Here is a 16,935-nt window from a genome sequence, read left to right as displayed (position 1 = left end):
GATACCCTAATGCTTGCACACACCCGCACTACCCAGAAAGAGGCTTCCAAGGAGACATCAAACGTGAAGCTAACCACACACCTTTAACAAGGCAGAAGCATGAGCTGAGGGCAGAAGCACACATTAGGAGGAGAGCAGATGGGGCATGTCAGGTAGAGGCAGCTGCATCAAGCTATGGGTGGACTGTGGGAGGAGGAAGCAGTGGGGGACAGGGGAGGGATGGAGGGATGGGGGGAGGGACAGTGAGAAAAAAATAGGTCCCATAAAGAAATATTATATAGCATATGGCAAAAACAACACAGGACCAGGAGTTAATAGATTCTGGATTCTAGTTCGAGGTCTACCATATTGTACTAAAGCTGGGTTCAGAAAACATGTATTTGTATATGCTTTGTATAAAACTCAGAGACTTATCGTGACTTGTATAAATCTTTTTACTCATTTATATATTATAAATGAGTAAAAAGACTGATAAATAAAATCAATGTGCCACTTAGCTTCAACTACAAAGGAGTCTGGGAACTAGTGAACACTGGGATCAGTAGCAACCATAAAATGAGGAAGTTGTCAATTTGTTCAAAGATCAGATACTGTATATAGCAAAACTACAACTGCATGACAAGTAACCAGAGCATTAAAAGTGAAATGAGAGCAGAGACTTCATTTGTTTAGTTCTCTATATTTCTCCAGCACCTAAAAAGTGTCTAGTAGTTTGAAGTAGGCATTCAAACATCTGTTGAATATACTCCCCAACTAAATAACACACTGTAATCTCACAGTCCCTGCCTAATACTTACTGATTCTACTACTCTTAATTTCACATTAATCAGCACTTTTTAAATGTTTTTAAAGTCTGTAAGATTACAGGTTGAATAAAATTCCATCCTTTTTAATAATCACATCATTTTAAATTTCCCTAAACTCTTCCAAAAAGATGTGAAAAAGATGTGAAATTATCAATTAGAGTTCATGACTTAAGCCAACTGAGTAATATATTAATTATAACTACTCAGTCTATAAAAGTGAAAAACAAAGTTAATCCTGTAACATTTTTCCATTAGAAGTTAGCAGTCACAGACGAAGATGTGCTACAGTTCTTCCCAAAAATACCTAACACACAAAATTTTTCAATACCAACAAAGACATATTAGATCAGAACAGATGCCAATGATTAAATCATGCAATATTCCAAACTTACTTTAAAGTGCTGGACACACTGTATCAAAGTGATATTTGTAAATGATTAATCACTATATAAATGTAAGGTACCATCAACTATAACAGATTACAATCAAAGACAAAGCTTCAAGTCAAAAAGTATCTACAAGACTATGGTACAACTTTTAAGAGAAAGATACCCCAATTGAGTAAAAAATAAAGAAGAACCACTATAATACAACATAAGTAGACAGATATTGCCTGTCAGAATTGCAGTAAGAAGGGTATCAAAAGTCCGTTAAGAAAGTTCCAAGGTGGAAGAAGTCATGCCCTCAAATTAAAGATGACTCTGGAAAGACTTTATGACAACAGAAACACGGAAGAGCAGGAGCCATCTCAATTTTTGCCAACTATGACATCTCCAACTCTTACAACAGTGCACTGAACACAGAATATTATCAATATTTACTGACTGAATAAACAAACATTTAGAATGGACCCTGAGAGATTGAGAGGACACTCTAGCATGAGGGAAACACGTAAGGAAAAGAATAAAGGAGGAAATAAGGTGTGTTCAAAGAACACGGAGTAGCCTAATTTTGCAGGAGTATATTTATAACATGCAGAAGGTCAGCAGGAGTTTGTGTCCACTATGAACTTCATAACACGTTTAAATTTAATTTGGTATAAGTGGAAAATAATAAAAGCTTTATTAATGAAACTAGAATAGAATGCAAGATGAGTTATAAGATTATTGCCTCCTCTAACACAAATTTAGTTATTTGTGATTTAGTTCAGAACAAATATGGCAGCAATAAGAATGAAAAGAGTGGGGAAAAGGTCAAATACAATTCCAAGACTGTGAGTTTGGTTGATCAGAAAACAGTGGCATAATTAAAAGAAATACAAAGTCAAAAAAAGATGGGGTGGAGGGAGAATGACGTAAAGAAAATGACATTTGTTGAGCGTTTATTCCTTCCTAAGCATTTCAAATACGCTATTTTATTTAGTCTTCACAACAACTCTGTGAGATAGTTATACTCATTTTACAAATGAAGCAAAGAAGTCAAGATGCTTCCCCAAAGCTCACAAAGTTAATTAGTTATGTGTCACTCTCTCTATTCTTCCTTCCTAAGGGAACCTCCATTTTGTTCAAATATGGGCCAGCAATGTGCTCAGGAAGGTGGGCCACTCCCCTAGGCCTGGGACAATGAAACTTGATTGTTCTAAACAAGGGGAATCCTATTTCCATTATCCAATAACCCAGGCCTGACCTATGAGACATGAGAAGAAATATGTTGAGGGCTCCGGGAAACTTTCTTACCTGCATTAGCATCATGGATGTCATTAGGAACCTTGAAACCACCAATCTAAGAATTACCCTTGATTCCTCCCTTTCCTTCACTCTTGTTTCCCAATCCATCAGCAAGTCAAATTGATTCTATTCAATAATTCCAAAACACCTTGTTAACCCTTCCTCTTCTCCTATCATCCTAATCAAAGCCATTATTAACTCTCAACTGGACTCTTAACAATTACTCTCCTAGGCAATCTCCCTGTGGTCACTCTTGCTCCCAACAATTCATTCCCCAAACAGCAGCCAAAGAAATCTTTAAAACATATATCATGAAGCAACTAGAGCCCTTGTGTTCTGCTGGTGGGACTGTAAAATGGTACGACCACCATGGAAAACAGTACAGAGTTTTCTTAAAAAATTTAAAAAAAAAAAAAAAAGCTACCATATGCTCCAGCAACCCCACCACTGAGTATATATATACCAAAAAATTGAAAGCAGAGTCTCAAAGAGATATTTGCACACCCACGTTCATAGCAGCACTATTCGCTATAGCCAAGAGGTAAAAAAGCAACTCAAGTGTCCTTCTACAGATGGATATAAAAAAATGCGGTATAAACATAAAATGGAATATTATTCAGCCTTAAGATAGAAGGAAATCCTGTCATATACAACAAGGATGAACTTTGAGGACCTTATGCTAAGTGACATAAGTTAGTCGCAGTAAGACAAATACTGAATAATTCCACTTATATGAAGTATCTAAAATAGTCAAATTCATAGAAACAGAAAGTAGATAGTAGTGAATATACTTAACACTACTGAACTGTACACTTAAAAATGGTTAAAATGGTAAATTTTATGTTATATTTTTTTCATAACATACATACACAGCAGGCCAAAGGAAAAAAAAGTAAATCATATCACTTCATTCCCCTCCTTAAAATGCTTCAGCTGCTTCCTATCACCCACTGATAAACTCCAAACAAGGTCCATGAGGCTCTGAACCATCTGGTCCTTCCTGCCTGTACAGCCAGATCACATGCTACTCTCCTCCTTCAAGATGCTCAGTCAAAATGATGCTCTCTCACTTCCTCAAACAATTCAAATTACTTCTTGCCTCAAGGTCTTTGTCCATTCTATCACCCCTGTGTGGAATGCTCATCCCTAATTCTTCACAGACTTGGCTCTTTATTATCCTTCAGATGTCACCTTAAATGTGACCTTCTCAGAAGCCTTCCCTAACCAGGCTACCTAAACTAATAGGTGTCCCCACACCATCCACATTCTTTTCTATCTTATGTCTGTCTCTTCTGTTCCTTGGTAGCATTTCTCACAAATTAAAATACTATTCTTTTCCCCTATCTTCCCAAACAAAATGCAAGCTCCACAGGGACAAGGACCTCACCAATCCTGTTCATCATTATGTCCCGAATACTTATCATATGCTTGTTATATACTTAACATTCAAATATTTATTGAGTAATTTCACATTAAGAAAAAATCATTCTATAAGCCTGTTATTAAATATATATAAATATACATACAGATCTTTAAAAGACTAACTGATGTGACAACTATTATGTCTAGTTATTGAGGTAGACATGTTGACTTTATACTTTTCGATATGCTCTAACTTTCCTATAATAAATCTTTATACTCAGAAATTAAAGATTTTTAAGACTGATATTTCAACTTCTAAATGCTTCAGATCTTTTAATTATATAAAATAATAAAGGTACAAAACAAGATAGTGATACAACCAACTTTTTAAAAACACCACAGTACTTCTCAATCTCTGCCTATACTTAACTTTTGTATTTCTACAAAGTTTTAACTAATATCAGACCATTAATGGTTGTTTAGATCACAGAAGTGGCTCAAACTATGCCTACTTACTTTTCTAAATGCATATAAAACATTTTAATAATACTCAATATATCACAGCACATTTCTACAACTTTCCTACATCTATATCTACAGATTAAAAAAAAAGTCAACGGTAATTGAACACTTAACACTTGCCATACTCTAAGCACTTTACATAGATTAACTCATTTTTACTTTAAACCCATTTTAGAGATAAGGAAATTTAGGTACTAATAGGTTAAATTACCAACCCTAAATTACAAAAGCACTGCCAGACTGGGCCTCAAGCCCAGGAAATCGTGCTCTAGTTGAGAGGCTATGCTCTTAACCACACTAGTTGGAACAGACTTATGGCCCAAATAAAAATTCAAGATATAAAATGCTATGTTTCTTAAAAATTACATTCCAGGGCTTCCCTGGTGGCACAGTGGTTGAGAGTCCACCTGCCGATGCAGGGTTACACGGGTTCGTGCCCTGGTCCAGGAAGATCCCACATGCTGCGGAGCAGCTAGGCCCGTGAGCCATGGCCGCTGAGCCTGCGCGTCCGGAGACTGTGCTCCGCAACGGGAGAGGCCACAACAGTGAGAGGCCCGCGTACCGCAAAAAAAAAAAAAATTACATTCCATCCTTAAGGAATATTCATGAAAACAAAGCACAAGTAGGAATTACCCACTTATTGAGAATACCAATTTTTATTAAAAAGTCCTTTGTCTTAAGCCCCAGAAATCATACATTTTAAATGTGTATTTTTAAGAGTTCAGAATATTTAATAGCAAAATTTTAAAAAATGAAAAACTGGTTATTTACCAAAGATAAATGAAGAAAGAACTCATAAAGTTCCTTGGACAATAAAGATCTAGAATTTAACATTAATCAAAAAGTTTAATTCTGCTACTTCTCCAGCCTCATTTCCTAATTCACTTCTAATCACACCCTGGGCTTTGTCGTAACACTCCTTGGCACTGGAGGATTTTTAAGGCATAAACTATTTGAAAGCAATCCTAAATCTCCATTATACGGAATAATTTATCATAGAGATGACAATTTCACAAGGCTTCTATAAGGATTAAATGAGATAAAACATACAAATGCCGGGCATAAATTTGAATCCCACACACAAATGTTCGTAAACTACAAGCAGGCTGACCACTGACTCTGCCATCCTGGGTATCTGGTAATTCACAATCACCATCCAGCATTCTCAAATGCCAATGTGTATGATCAATGTCATTCCCCACTCAGCTTACTTCTCTGATACCATTATAATTTTCCCTATCTGACAAACTCTTATATAGTCTCAGTGAATACCCCTACTGTGAGGAAGAGGGGACATCTTCATTAATAACCCACCTCCTCACATCAAAGTTAGGGACTCCCAACTTTGTATTTAATTGTACTAAATACAGCACATGCCCTAATGTCCATACACCCTCATCACAATGTATCGTCATCCTTTAAGTGGTTATATCTCCTCCTGGAAAACAAAGCACAGTCAATAGCTTATTAATCCTGGAATCCCAAACATCTGATTTTGGTGACTGGCATATAAAAGTCACTGAAGATTTTTGTTTGTTTGCTTGTAGTTTTTGGTTTCTTTGTAAATGAAGAATAAAAGTAATACAAAGGGGTGAACAAAAAAGAATGTTTGTTTACATTATACCTTTTTCCAAAGAAAAGGAAAAGGAGACTTATTTTCAATACTGCAAACGTATAACAAGCACTTGTAATAAAAATCCTAAAAGATATTTTTAGTAAATGCAGGAACACTCCTAGATAAGCTACCATAGTCATTTCCTTTTAAAAAACAAATAAACAGGAATCTGTTGCATTTCTATAGACTAACAACAAACTATCAGAAAGAGAAATTAAGGAAGCATTCCCATTTACAATTGCATCAAAAAGAATAAAATATCTAGGAATAAATCTACCTAAGAAGGTAAAAGACTTGTACTCGAAAAGCTGTAAGACACTGATGAAAGAAACTGAAGACAATAAAAACAGATGGAAAGGTATACTGCGTTCATGGACTGGAAGAATTAATATTGTTAAAATGACCATACTACCCAAGGCAATCTACAGATTCATTGCAATCTCTATCAAAACCAACGGCATTTTTCACAGAATTAAAACAAATAGTTTTAATATGTGTATGGAGGGACTTCCCTGGTGGTCCAGTGGTTGGAAATCCGCCCTCCAAGGCAGGGGACACAGGTTTGATCCCTGGTCAGGGAACTATGATCCCACGTGCCACGAGGCAACTAAGCCCATGCACCACAACTACTGAGCCCACGGGCATATGAAAAGATGCTCAACATCATGAACCATCAGAAAAATGCAAATTAAAACTATAATGAGCTGCAGGACCCGAGGCTCAGGATCACTCGGTGAAGCTGAGCTTAGAGAAACCGGAAAGAGGAAAGAGCCCGAGGGGCGCCGTCCACACTGCCCAGGAGTGAGCGGGTTGCGGAACCCACTTCCAGAATTTTCGGCCTAGGTCTCCACCATTATCCTGCACATCTCCTGGCACCACCGCGCCCACAGTGTCCTATGTCAACCAACGCGGTGCAGGAGCCGGCCCAGAGTCCATGGCTTTTCATTGGCTGAGTCCTTTCCAGGAAAGGAGTCTTCATCCTTTTGGATTCGGTTATTGTTTCAGGTTCCCATGGTAGCAGCAGCATTTATGGTCCCTGAACAGAGCCATGTGATCTTTGAGGATGTGGCTGTGTCCTTCTCCCAGGAGGAGTGGGATCTCCTTAACGATGCTCAGAGACTCCTGTACTGTGACGTGATGCTGGAGAACCTGTCACTTATAGCCTCCCTGGGTTGTTGGCATGGAGTAGAATCTGAGGAGGCCGTTTCTGAACAATGTGTTTCTGTAGAACAAGTGACAGAAGACTGGAATCCAAAGCTGGAGCCATCTATCCTGAAGCCTCTGACTTCCAATACGAGTGTCCTGGCGGAGAAAGATGTTTTGTACTTGGCTGACAATATGTTCACGTGCGGAGAGGTTGAGAAGGCTTTCCTAGGCAGCTTGGGCTTTCCCCAGCACCAGCCCTCCCACGATGGAGAGCATCCACGTAGAAGCAAGCAGAGCAGGGAGGTCTCTCACCCTGGGCAAGGGCATCACAAGTGCAGCGAATGTGGCAAAGCCTTCCGTAAAAAGTTTAAATTCACAGAGCACCTGAGAGTTCACACTGGAAAAAAACCTTATGGGTGCAGTGACTGCGGGAAGTTCTTTAGACACATCTCCAGTCTTATTCATCATCAGAAAGTTCACACAGGAGAAAGGCCTTATGAGTGCTGTAACTGTGGGAAAGTCTTTGCCCACAAATATAAACTTTTGGAGCACCAGAGAATCCACACTGGAAAAAGACCATATGAGTGTAATGAATGTGGGAAGGCCTTCCTTCCCAAGGGTTCACTTGTTCAGCACCAAAAACTCCACACTGGAGAAAATCCTCATAAGTGCGGTGAATGTAGAGTGCTTCCTGTACAAAAATAACCTTCTTGTACACCAGAGGATCCACAGTGGAGAAAGTCCTTATGGGTGTAGCAAATGTGGAAAGTTCTTTGTCTTCAAAAAAAGGCTTCTTTATCACCAGCAAATCCACACTGGAGAAAGGCCTTACATGTGCAGTGAATGTGGGAAAGCCCATGTCTACAAAGGAAGTCTTATTGTGCATAAGAGAATTCACACTTTAGAAAAGGCTTATGGGTGTAACAAATGTGGGAAATTCTTTACAAGCAGTTTTGCCCTCAATAGACATGAGAATGTTCACACTGCACGAAGGTGTTACGAGTGCAGCGAATGTGGGGAAGCTCTCAACGGCAAAGTTAAACTTGCTAAGCACCAGCGAATCCATACTGGAGAAAGACCCTATAAGTGTAATGAATGTGAGAAAGCCTTCATGCGCAAGTATACACTTGTTCAGCACCAAAAAGTCCACACTGGAGTAAAGCCTTTTAAATGCAGCAAATGTGGGAAGCCCTTCACTTACAAAACAAGTCTTGCTGTCCACCAGAGAATCCACACTGGAGAAAGGCCTTATATGTGCAGTGAATGTGGGGAAGTCTTTGTCTACAGAAGTCGTCTTGTTGTCCATCAGAGAATCCACACTAGAGAAAAGCCTTAAGAATGTAGTTCTTTGTAGGCAGCTCCAAGCTCATAAAAAACAAAGTTCACACTGGGGCAATGCCTTCCGCTTTCCTTCACTTAATATCTAGCAGCACAATTCCTATGTAGTAGAGTAGGTGAATGTATACCTTATATGTGGCCAGTCAAACTTTTCTAAAATGGTAGTATCTTTTTATAGTCTCACGAGAAGCAGCAGAACATGAGTTCCTGTTTTTTACATTTTTGCCAACACTTGGTATGTTCAGCCTTTCTAATTTGTGATGTCATAGGTGTATCTAGTGATTTTAACTAACATTTCCCTGTTGACACAATGTGAGTGGTTTTCCATGTGTTAATTTCCAACCATATTTCTTTTTTTTTTAATTGTTATTGGAGTATAGTCAATTTACAATGTTGTGTTTCAGGTGTACAGCAAAGTGAATCAGACAGCCATATTTCTTTTTTGAAATTTCTGTTCATATAATTTTGTCATCTTAATTACTGAGTTTTGATGTTTCTTCATGGATTACTGATTAAGGTCCTCTAATGGAAATATTTACCAATATTCTTCCAGACTTGTTCTGCTCATTTTAGTCGCTTTTCCAGAGAAAGACTTTATTTATTTATTTTTTGTGGTGGGTTTTTTTGGCCATGCTGTGGCATGCAGGATCTTACTTCCCTGACCAGGGATTGAACCCGTGGCCCCTGCAGTGGAAGCACACAGTCCTAACCACTGGATCTCCAGGGAATTCCTCAATATGAAGCTGAGAATCCACTTTTCAATTTATGCATCACAAAAACATCCTACTAGAATTCTTACTGGGATTGCATTTAATCTTCAATTTAGAAAGAAATACTGAGTGTCCCAATCGATAAACTCGATAGATCTCCTTTTATTTAGATCTTGCTTAATTTTTGTTAGCAGTCTTCTTTAGTTTTCTGTTCGTAGGTCTTAAACATCTCCAGGTAACTTAAACATCTCCAGGTATTTTCTACATCTTATGATATTGTGAAAGGGAATTTTAAAAATTCTTCAATTTATGAACTGTTCATACCTGTTATACTTAGAGAGATATAAGACTAAGGACAGAAAAAAAAACTATAATGAGATATCACCTCATTATAAATGAGTATCTATTAAGAATGGCTATCATCCGCAGCTAACAGAGCAGACTACAGAGACGAGCATGAGACGCTAAGGCTGCTGCTGCCGCCACCAAGAACCCTGTGCGAGCACAGGTCACTATCTACACCGCCCCTCCCGGGAGCCTGTGCAGCCTGCCACTGCCAAGGTCCCGGGATCCAGGGACAACTTCCCCGGGAAGAACGCAGGGCACGCCTCAGGCTGGAGCAACGCCACGCCGGCCTCTGCCGCTGCAGGCTCACCCCGCACTCCGTACCCCTCCCTCCCACCGGCCTGAGTGAGCCAGAGCCCCCGAATCAGCGGCTCCTTTAAGTCCGTCCTGTCTGAGCGAAGAACAGATGCCCTCCGGCAACCTACACGCAGAGGCAGGGCCAAATCCAAAGCTGAGCCCCGGGAGCTGTGTGAACAAAGAAGAGAAAGGGAAATCTGTCCCAGAAGCCTCAGGAGCATCTGATTAAATCTCCACAATCAACTTGATGTACCTGCATCTGTGGAATTACCTGAATAGAGAACGAATCATCCCAAATTGAGGAGGTGGACTTAGAGAGCAAGATTTATTATTTTTTCCCCTTTTCCTCTTTTTGTGAGTGTGTATGTGTATGCTTCTGTGTGAGATTTTGTCTGTATAGCTTTGCTTTCACCATCTGTCCTAGGGTTCTATCCGTCCGTTTTTGCTTTTGTTTTTGTTTCACTTTTTAAAAAAATTTTTTTCTTAATAATTATTTTTTATTTTAATAACTTTATTTCATTTTATCTTACTTTATTTTCTTTCCTTTTATCCTCTTTCTTTCTACTTTTTCTCCCTTTTATTCTGAGTCATGTGGATGAAAGGCTCTTGGTGCTGCAGCCAGGAGTCAGTGCTATGCCTCTGAGGTGGGAGAGAAAACTTCAGGACACTGGTCCACAAGACACCTCCCAGCTCCACGTAATACCAAATGGCGAAAATCTCTCAGAGATCTCCATCTCAACACCAACACCCAGCTTCACTCAACGACCAACAAGCTACAGTGCTGGACACCCTATGCCAAACAACTAGCAAGACAGGAACACAACCCCACCCATTAGCAGAGAGGCTGCCCAAAATCATAATAAGTCCACAGACACCCCAAAACACACCACCAGACGTGGACCTGCCTACCAGAAAGATCCAGCCTCATCCACCAGAACACAGGCACTAGTCCCCTCCACCAGGAAGCCTACACAACCCACTGAACCAACTTTAGCCACTGGGGACAGACACCAAAAACAACGGGAACTACAAACCTACAGCCTGCAAAAAGGAGACCCCAAGCACAGTAAGATAAGTAAAATGAGAAGACAGAAAAACACATAGCAGATGAAGGAGCAAGATAAAAACCCACCAGACCTAACAAATGAAGAGGAAATAGGCAATCTACCTGAAAAAGAATTCAGAATAATGATAGTAAAGATGATCCAAAATCTTGGAAATAGAATAGACAAAATGCGAGAAACATTTAACAAGGACCTAGAAGAACTAAAGATGAAACAAGCAACGATGAACAACACAATAAATTTAATTTAAAAAACTCTAAAAGGGATCAGCAGCAGAATAACTGATGCAGAAGAACGGATAAGTGACCTGGAAGATAAAATAGTGGAAGTAAGTACTCCAGAGCAGAATAAAGAAAAAAGAATGAAAAGAACTGAGGACAGTCTCAGAGACCCGTGGGACAATATTAAACGCACCAACATTTGAATTATAGGGGTTCCAGAAGAAGAACAGAAAAAGAAAGGGACTGAGAAAATATTTGAAGAGATTATAGTTGAAAACTTCCCTAATATGGGAAAGGAAATAGTTCATCAAATCCAGGAAGCACAGAGAGTCCCATACAGGATAAATCCAAGGAGAAACACATCAAGACACATATTAATAAAACTGTCAAAAATTAAATACAAAGAAAACATATTAAAAGCAGCAAGGGAAAAACACCAAATAACATACAAGGAATACCCATAAGGTTAACAGCTTATCTTTCAGCAGAAACTCTGCAAGCCAGAAGGGACTGGCAGGACATATTTAAAGTGATGAAGGAGAGAAACCTACAACCAAGATTACTGTACCCAGCAAAGATATCATTCAGATTTGATGGAGACATTAAAACCTTTACAGACAAGCAAAAGCTGAGAGTTCAGCACCACCAAACCAGCTTTACAACAAATGCTAAAGGAACTTCTCTAGGAAAGAAACACAAGAGAAGGAAAAGACCAACAATAATGAACACAAAACAATTAAGAAAATGGGAATAGGAACATACATATCGATAATTACCTTAAATGTAAATGGACTAAATGCTCCCACCAAAAGACACAGATTGGCTGAACGGATACAAAAACAAGACCCATATATATGCTGTCTACAAGAGACCTACATCAGACCTAGAGACACATACAGACTGAAAGTAAGGGGATGGAAAAAGATATTCCATGCAAATGGAAACCAAAAGAAAGCTGGAGTAGCAATTCTCATATCAGACAAAATAGACTTTAAACTAAAGACTATTAGAAGAGACAAAGGAGGACACTACATGATGATCAAGGGATCCATCCACGAAGAAGATATAACAATTGTAAATATTTATGCACCCAACATAGGAGCACCTCAATACATAAGGCAAATACTAACAGTCATAAAAGGGAAATCGACAGTAACAAATTCATAGTAGGGGACTTTAACACCCCACTTTCACCAATGGACAGATCATCCAAAATGAAAATAAATAAGGAAACACAAGCTTTAAATGATACATTAAACAAGATGGACTTAATTGATATTTACAGGACATTCCATCCAAAAACAACAGAATACACATTTTTCTCAAGTGCTCATGGAACATTCTCCAGGATAGATCATATCTTGGGTCACAAATCAAGCCCTGGTAAATTTAAGAAAATTGAAATTGTATCAAGTATCTTTTCCAACCACAACGCTATGAGATTAGATATCAATTACAGGAAAATATCTGTAAAAAATACAAACACATGGAGGCTAAACAATACACTACTTAATAACGAAGTAATCACTGAAGAAATCAAAGAGGAAATCAAAACATACCTAGAAAAAAATGACAATGGAGACACGACGACCCAAAACCTATGGGATGCAGCAAAAGCAGTTCCAAGAGGGAATTTTATAGCAATACAATCCTACCTTAAGAAACAGGAAACATCTCAAATAAACAACCTAAGTTGCACCTAAACCAATTAGAGAAAGAAGAACCAAAAAAACCCAAAGTTAGCAGAAGGAAAGAAATCATAAAGATCAGATCAGAAATAAATGAATAAGAAATGAAGAAAAGGATAACAAAGATCAATAAAACTAAAAGCTGGTTCTTTGAGAACAAAATTGATAAACCATTAGCCAGACTCATCAAGATAAAAAGGGAGAAGACTCAAATCAACAGAATTAGAAATGAAAAAGGAGAAGTAACAACTGACACTGCAGAAATACAAAAGATCATGAGAGATTACTACAAGCAACTCTATGCCAATAAAATGGACAACCTGGAAGAAATGGACAAATCCTTAGAAATGCACCACCTGCCAAGACTGAATCAGGAAGAAACAGAAAATATGAAGAGACCAATCACAAGCACTGAAATTGAAACTGTGATTAAAAATCTTCCAACCAACAAAAGCCCAGGGCCAGATGGCTTCACAGGCGAATTCACAGGCAAACATTTAGAGAAGAGCTAACACCTATCCTTCTCAAACTCTTCCAAAATATAGCAGAGGGAGGAACACTCCCAAACTAATTCTACGAGGCCACCATCACCCTGACACCAAAACCAGACAAGGATGTCATAAAGAAAGAAAACTACAGGCCAATATCACTGATAAACATAGATGCAAAAATCCTCAACAAAATACTAGCAAGCAGAATCCAACAGCACATTAAAAGGATCATAAACCATGATCAAGTGGGGTTTATTCCAGGACTGCAAGGATTCTTCAATATACGCAAATCAATCAATGTGATAAACCATATTAACCAACTGAAGGAGAAAAACCATATGGTCATCTCAATAGATTCAGAGAAAGCTTTCGACAAAACTCAGCACCCATTTATGATAAAAACCCTCCAGAAAGTAGGCAGAGAGGGAACTTTCCTCAACATAATAACAGCCATATACGACAAACCCACAGCCAACATCGTCCTCAGTGGTGAAAAACTGAAAGCATTTCCACTAAGATCAGGAACAAGATGAGGTTGCCCACTCTCACCACTCTTATTCAACATAGTTTTGGAAGTTTTAGCCACAGCAATCAGAGAAGAAAAGGAAATAAAAGGAATCTAAATCGGAAAAGAAGAAGTAAAGCTGTCACTGTTTCCAGATGACATGATACTATACACAGAGAATCCTAAAGATGCTACCAGAAAACTACTAGAGCTAATCAATGAATTTGGTAAAGTAGCAGGATACAAAATTAATGCACAGAAATCTCTAGCATTCCTATACACTAATAATGAAAAATCTGAAAGTGAAATCAAGAAAACATTCCCATTTACCATTGCAACAAAAAGAATAAAATATCTAGGAATAAACCTACCTAAGGAGACAAAAGACCTGTATGCAGAATTTTATAAGACACCGAAGAAAGAAATTAGAGATGATACAAATAGGGCTTCCCTGGTGGCGCAGTGGTTAAGAGTCCACCTGCCGATGCAGGGGACACAGGTTCGTGCCCCGGTCCGGGAATATCCCACATGCCGCGGAGCAGCTGGGCCAGTGAGCCATGGCCACTCGGCCTGTGCGTCCGGAGCCTGTGCTCCGCAACGGGGGAGGCCACAACAGTGAGAGACGCACGTACTGCAAAAAAAAAAAAAAGTTGATACAAATAGATGGAGAGATATACCATGTTCTTGGACTGGAAGAATCAACATTGTGAAAATGACTCTATTAACCAAAGCAATCTACAGACTCAATGCAATCCCTATCAAACTACCACTGGCATTTTTCACAGAACTAGAACAAAAAATTTCACAATTTGTATGGAAACACAAAAGACCCCGAATAGCCAAAGCAATCTTGAGAACGAAAAACGGAGCTGGGGGAATCAGGCTCCCGGACTTCAGACTATACTACAAAGCTACAGTAAGCAAGACAGTATGGTACTGGCACAAAAACAGAAATATAAATCAATGGAACAGGATAGAAAGCCCAGAGATAAACCCACATACATATGGTCACCTTATGTTTGATAAAGGAGGCAGGAATGTACAGTGGAGAAAGGACAGCCTCTTCAATAAGTGGTGCTGGGAAAACTGGACAGGTACATGTAAAAGTATGAAATTAGAACACTCCCTAACACCATACACAAAAATAAGCTCAAAATGGATTAAAGACCTAAATGTAAGGCCAGAAACTATCAAACTCTTAGAGGAAAACATAGGCAAGAACACTCTATGACATAAATCACAGCAAGATCCTTTTTGACCCATGTCCTACAGAAATGGAAATAAAAACAAAAATAAACAAATGGGACCTAATGAAACTTAAAAGCTTTGGCACAGCAAAGGAAACCATAAAGAAGACCAAAAGACAACCCTCAGAATGGGAGAAAATATTTGCAAATGATGCAACTGACAAAGGATTAATCTCCAAAATTTACAAGCAGCTCATGCAGCTCAATAACAAAAAAAACAAACAACCCAATCCAAAAATGAGCAGAAGACCTAAATAGACATTTCTCCAAAGAAGATATACAGAGTGCCAACAAACACATGAAAGAATGCTCAACATCATTAATCATTAGAGAAATGCAAATCAAAACTACAATGAGATATCATCTCACACCAGTCAGAATGGCCATCATTAAAAAATCTAGAAACATGGGGCTTCCCTGGTGGCGCAGTGGTTGACAGTCCGCCTGCCGATGCAGGGGACACGGGTTCGTGCCCCAGTCTGGGAAGACCCCACATGCCACGGAGCGGCTAGGCCCGTGAGCCATGGCCACTGAGCCTGCACGTTCGGAGGCTGTGCTCCACAACGGGAGAGGCCACAACAGTGAGAAGCCCGCGTACTGCAAAAAAAAAAAAAAAAAAAAAATCTAGAAAAAATAAATGCTGGAGAGGGTGTGGAGCAAAGGGAACACTCTTGCACTGCTGGTGGGAATGTGAATTGGTACAGCCACTATGGAGAACAGTATGGAGGTTCCTTATAAAACTACAAATAGAACTACCATATGAACCAGCAATCCCACTACTGGGCATATACCCTGAGAAAACCATAATTCAAAAAGAGTCATGTACCAAAATGTTCATTGCAGCTCTATTTACAATAGCAGGAGATGGGGACAACCTAAGTGTCCATCATCGGATGAATGGATAAAGAAGATGTGGCACATATATGCAATGGAATATTACTCAGCCATAAAAAGAAACGAAATTGAGTTATTTGTAGTGAGGTGGATGGACCTAGAGTCTGTCATATAGAGTGAAGTAAGTCAGAAAGAGAAAAACAAATATCGTATGCTAACACATATATCTGGAATCTAAGAAAAAAAAATGTCATGACGAACCTAGGGGTAAGACAGGAATAAAGACACAGACCTACTAGAGAATGGACTTGAGGATATGGGGAGGGAGAAAGGTAAGGTGGGACAAAGTGAGAGAGTGGCATGAACATATATACACTACCAAACGTAAAATAGATAGCTAGTGGGAAGCAGCCGCATAGCACAGGGAGATCAGCTCGGTGCTTTGTGAACACCTAGAGGGGTGGGATAGGGAGGGTGGGAGGGAGGGAGACGCAAGAGGGAAGAGATATGGGAACATCTGTATATGTATAACTGATTCACTGTGTTATAATGCAGAAACTAACACACCATTGTAAAGCAATTATACTCCAATAAAGATGTAATAAAAAAAAGAATGGCTATCATCAAAAAGAACACAAATAACAAATGTTGGTGAGGACATAGAGAAAAGGGAACACTCGCACACTGTTGGTCGGAATGCAAACTGATGCAGCCACTGTGGACAACAGTATGGAGATTTCTCAAAAAACTAAAAACAGAACTACCGTATGACCCAGAAATTCCACTCCTGGGTATATATCCAAAAAAAAGAACACTAGTTTGAAAAGGTACATGCGCCCCAATGTTCACAGCAGCATTATTTACAATTGCCAAGATATGGAAGGAATCTAAGTGTCCATCAACAGATGAATGGATAAAGAAGATGTGGTGTGTATGTATGCGTGTGTACACATACACACACACAAACACACACACAATGGAATACCACTCAGCCATAAAAAAAGAATGAAATTTTCCCATTTGTAACAACATGAATGAACTTGGAGGGTATTATGCTAAGTGAGATAAGTCAGAGAA

At 39.0% G+C, this 16,935-nt stretch overlaps 2 protein-coding genes across 2 annotated transcripts in view; one reads left to right on the top strand and one right to left on the bottom strand.

Annotated features, from left to right (window-relative positions):
• The window catches only part of STIM2 (stromal interaction molecule 2), a 167,361-nt gene that overhangs the window by 141,517 nt on the left and 8,909 nt on the right, over positions 1–16,935 (bottom strand). The gene's annotated exons all lie outside the window — the stretch shown is intronic.
• LOC149749130 (uncharacterized) lies at positions 6,907–8,830 on the top strand. Its single transcript, XM_089911737.1, is given in 3 exon segments — positions 6,907–6,940; positions 6,943–7,798; positions 7,800–8,830. Coding segments are annotated over 3 exon segments (1,563 nt in total). The 3' UTR covers positions 8,473–8,830.

Source organism: Delphinapterus leucas, chromosome 5, assembly GCF_059928025.1.
Source record: "Delphinapterus leucas isolate spDelLeu-1000000601 "Yukka" chromosome 5, BTC_Dleu_Yukka2, whole genome shotgun sequence".
Lineage (NCBI taxonomy): Eukaryota > Metazoa > Chordata > Mammalia > Artiodactyla > Monodontidae > Delphinapterus > Delphinapterus leucas.
This window is presented reverse-complemented; position numbering and strand designations above follow the sequence as displayed.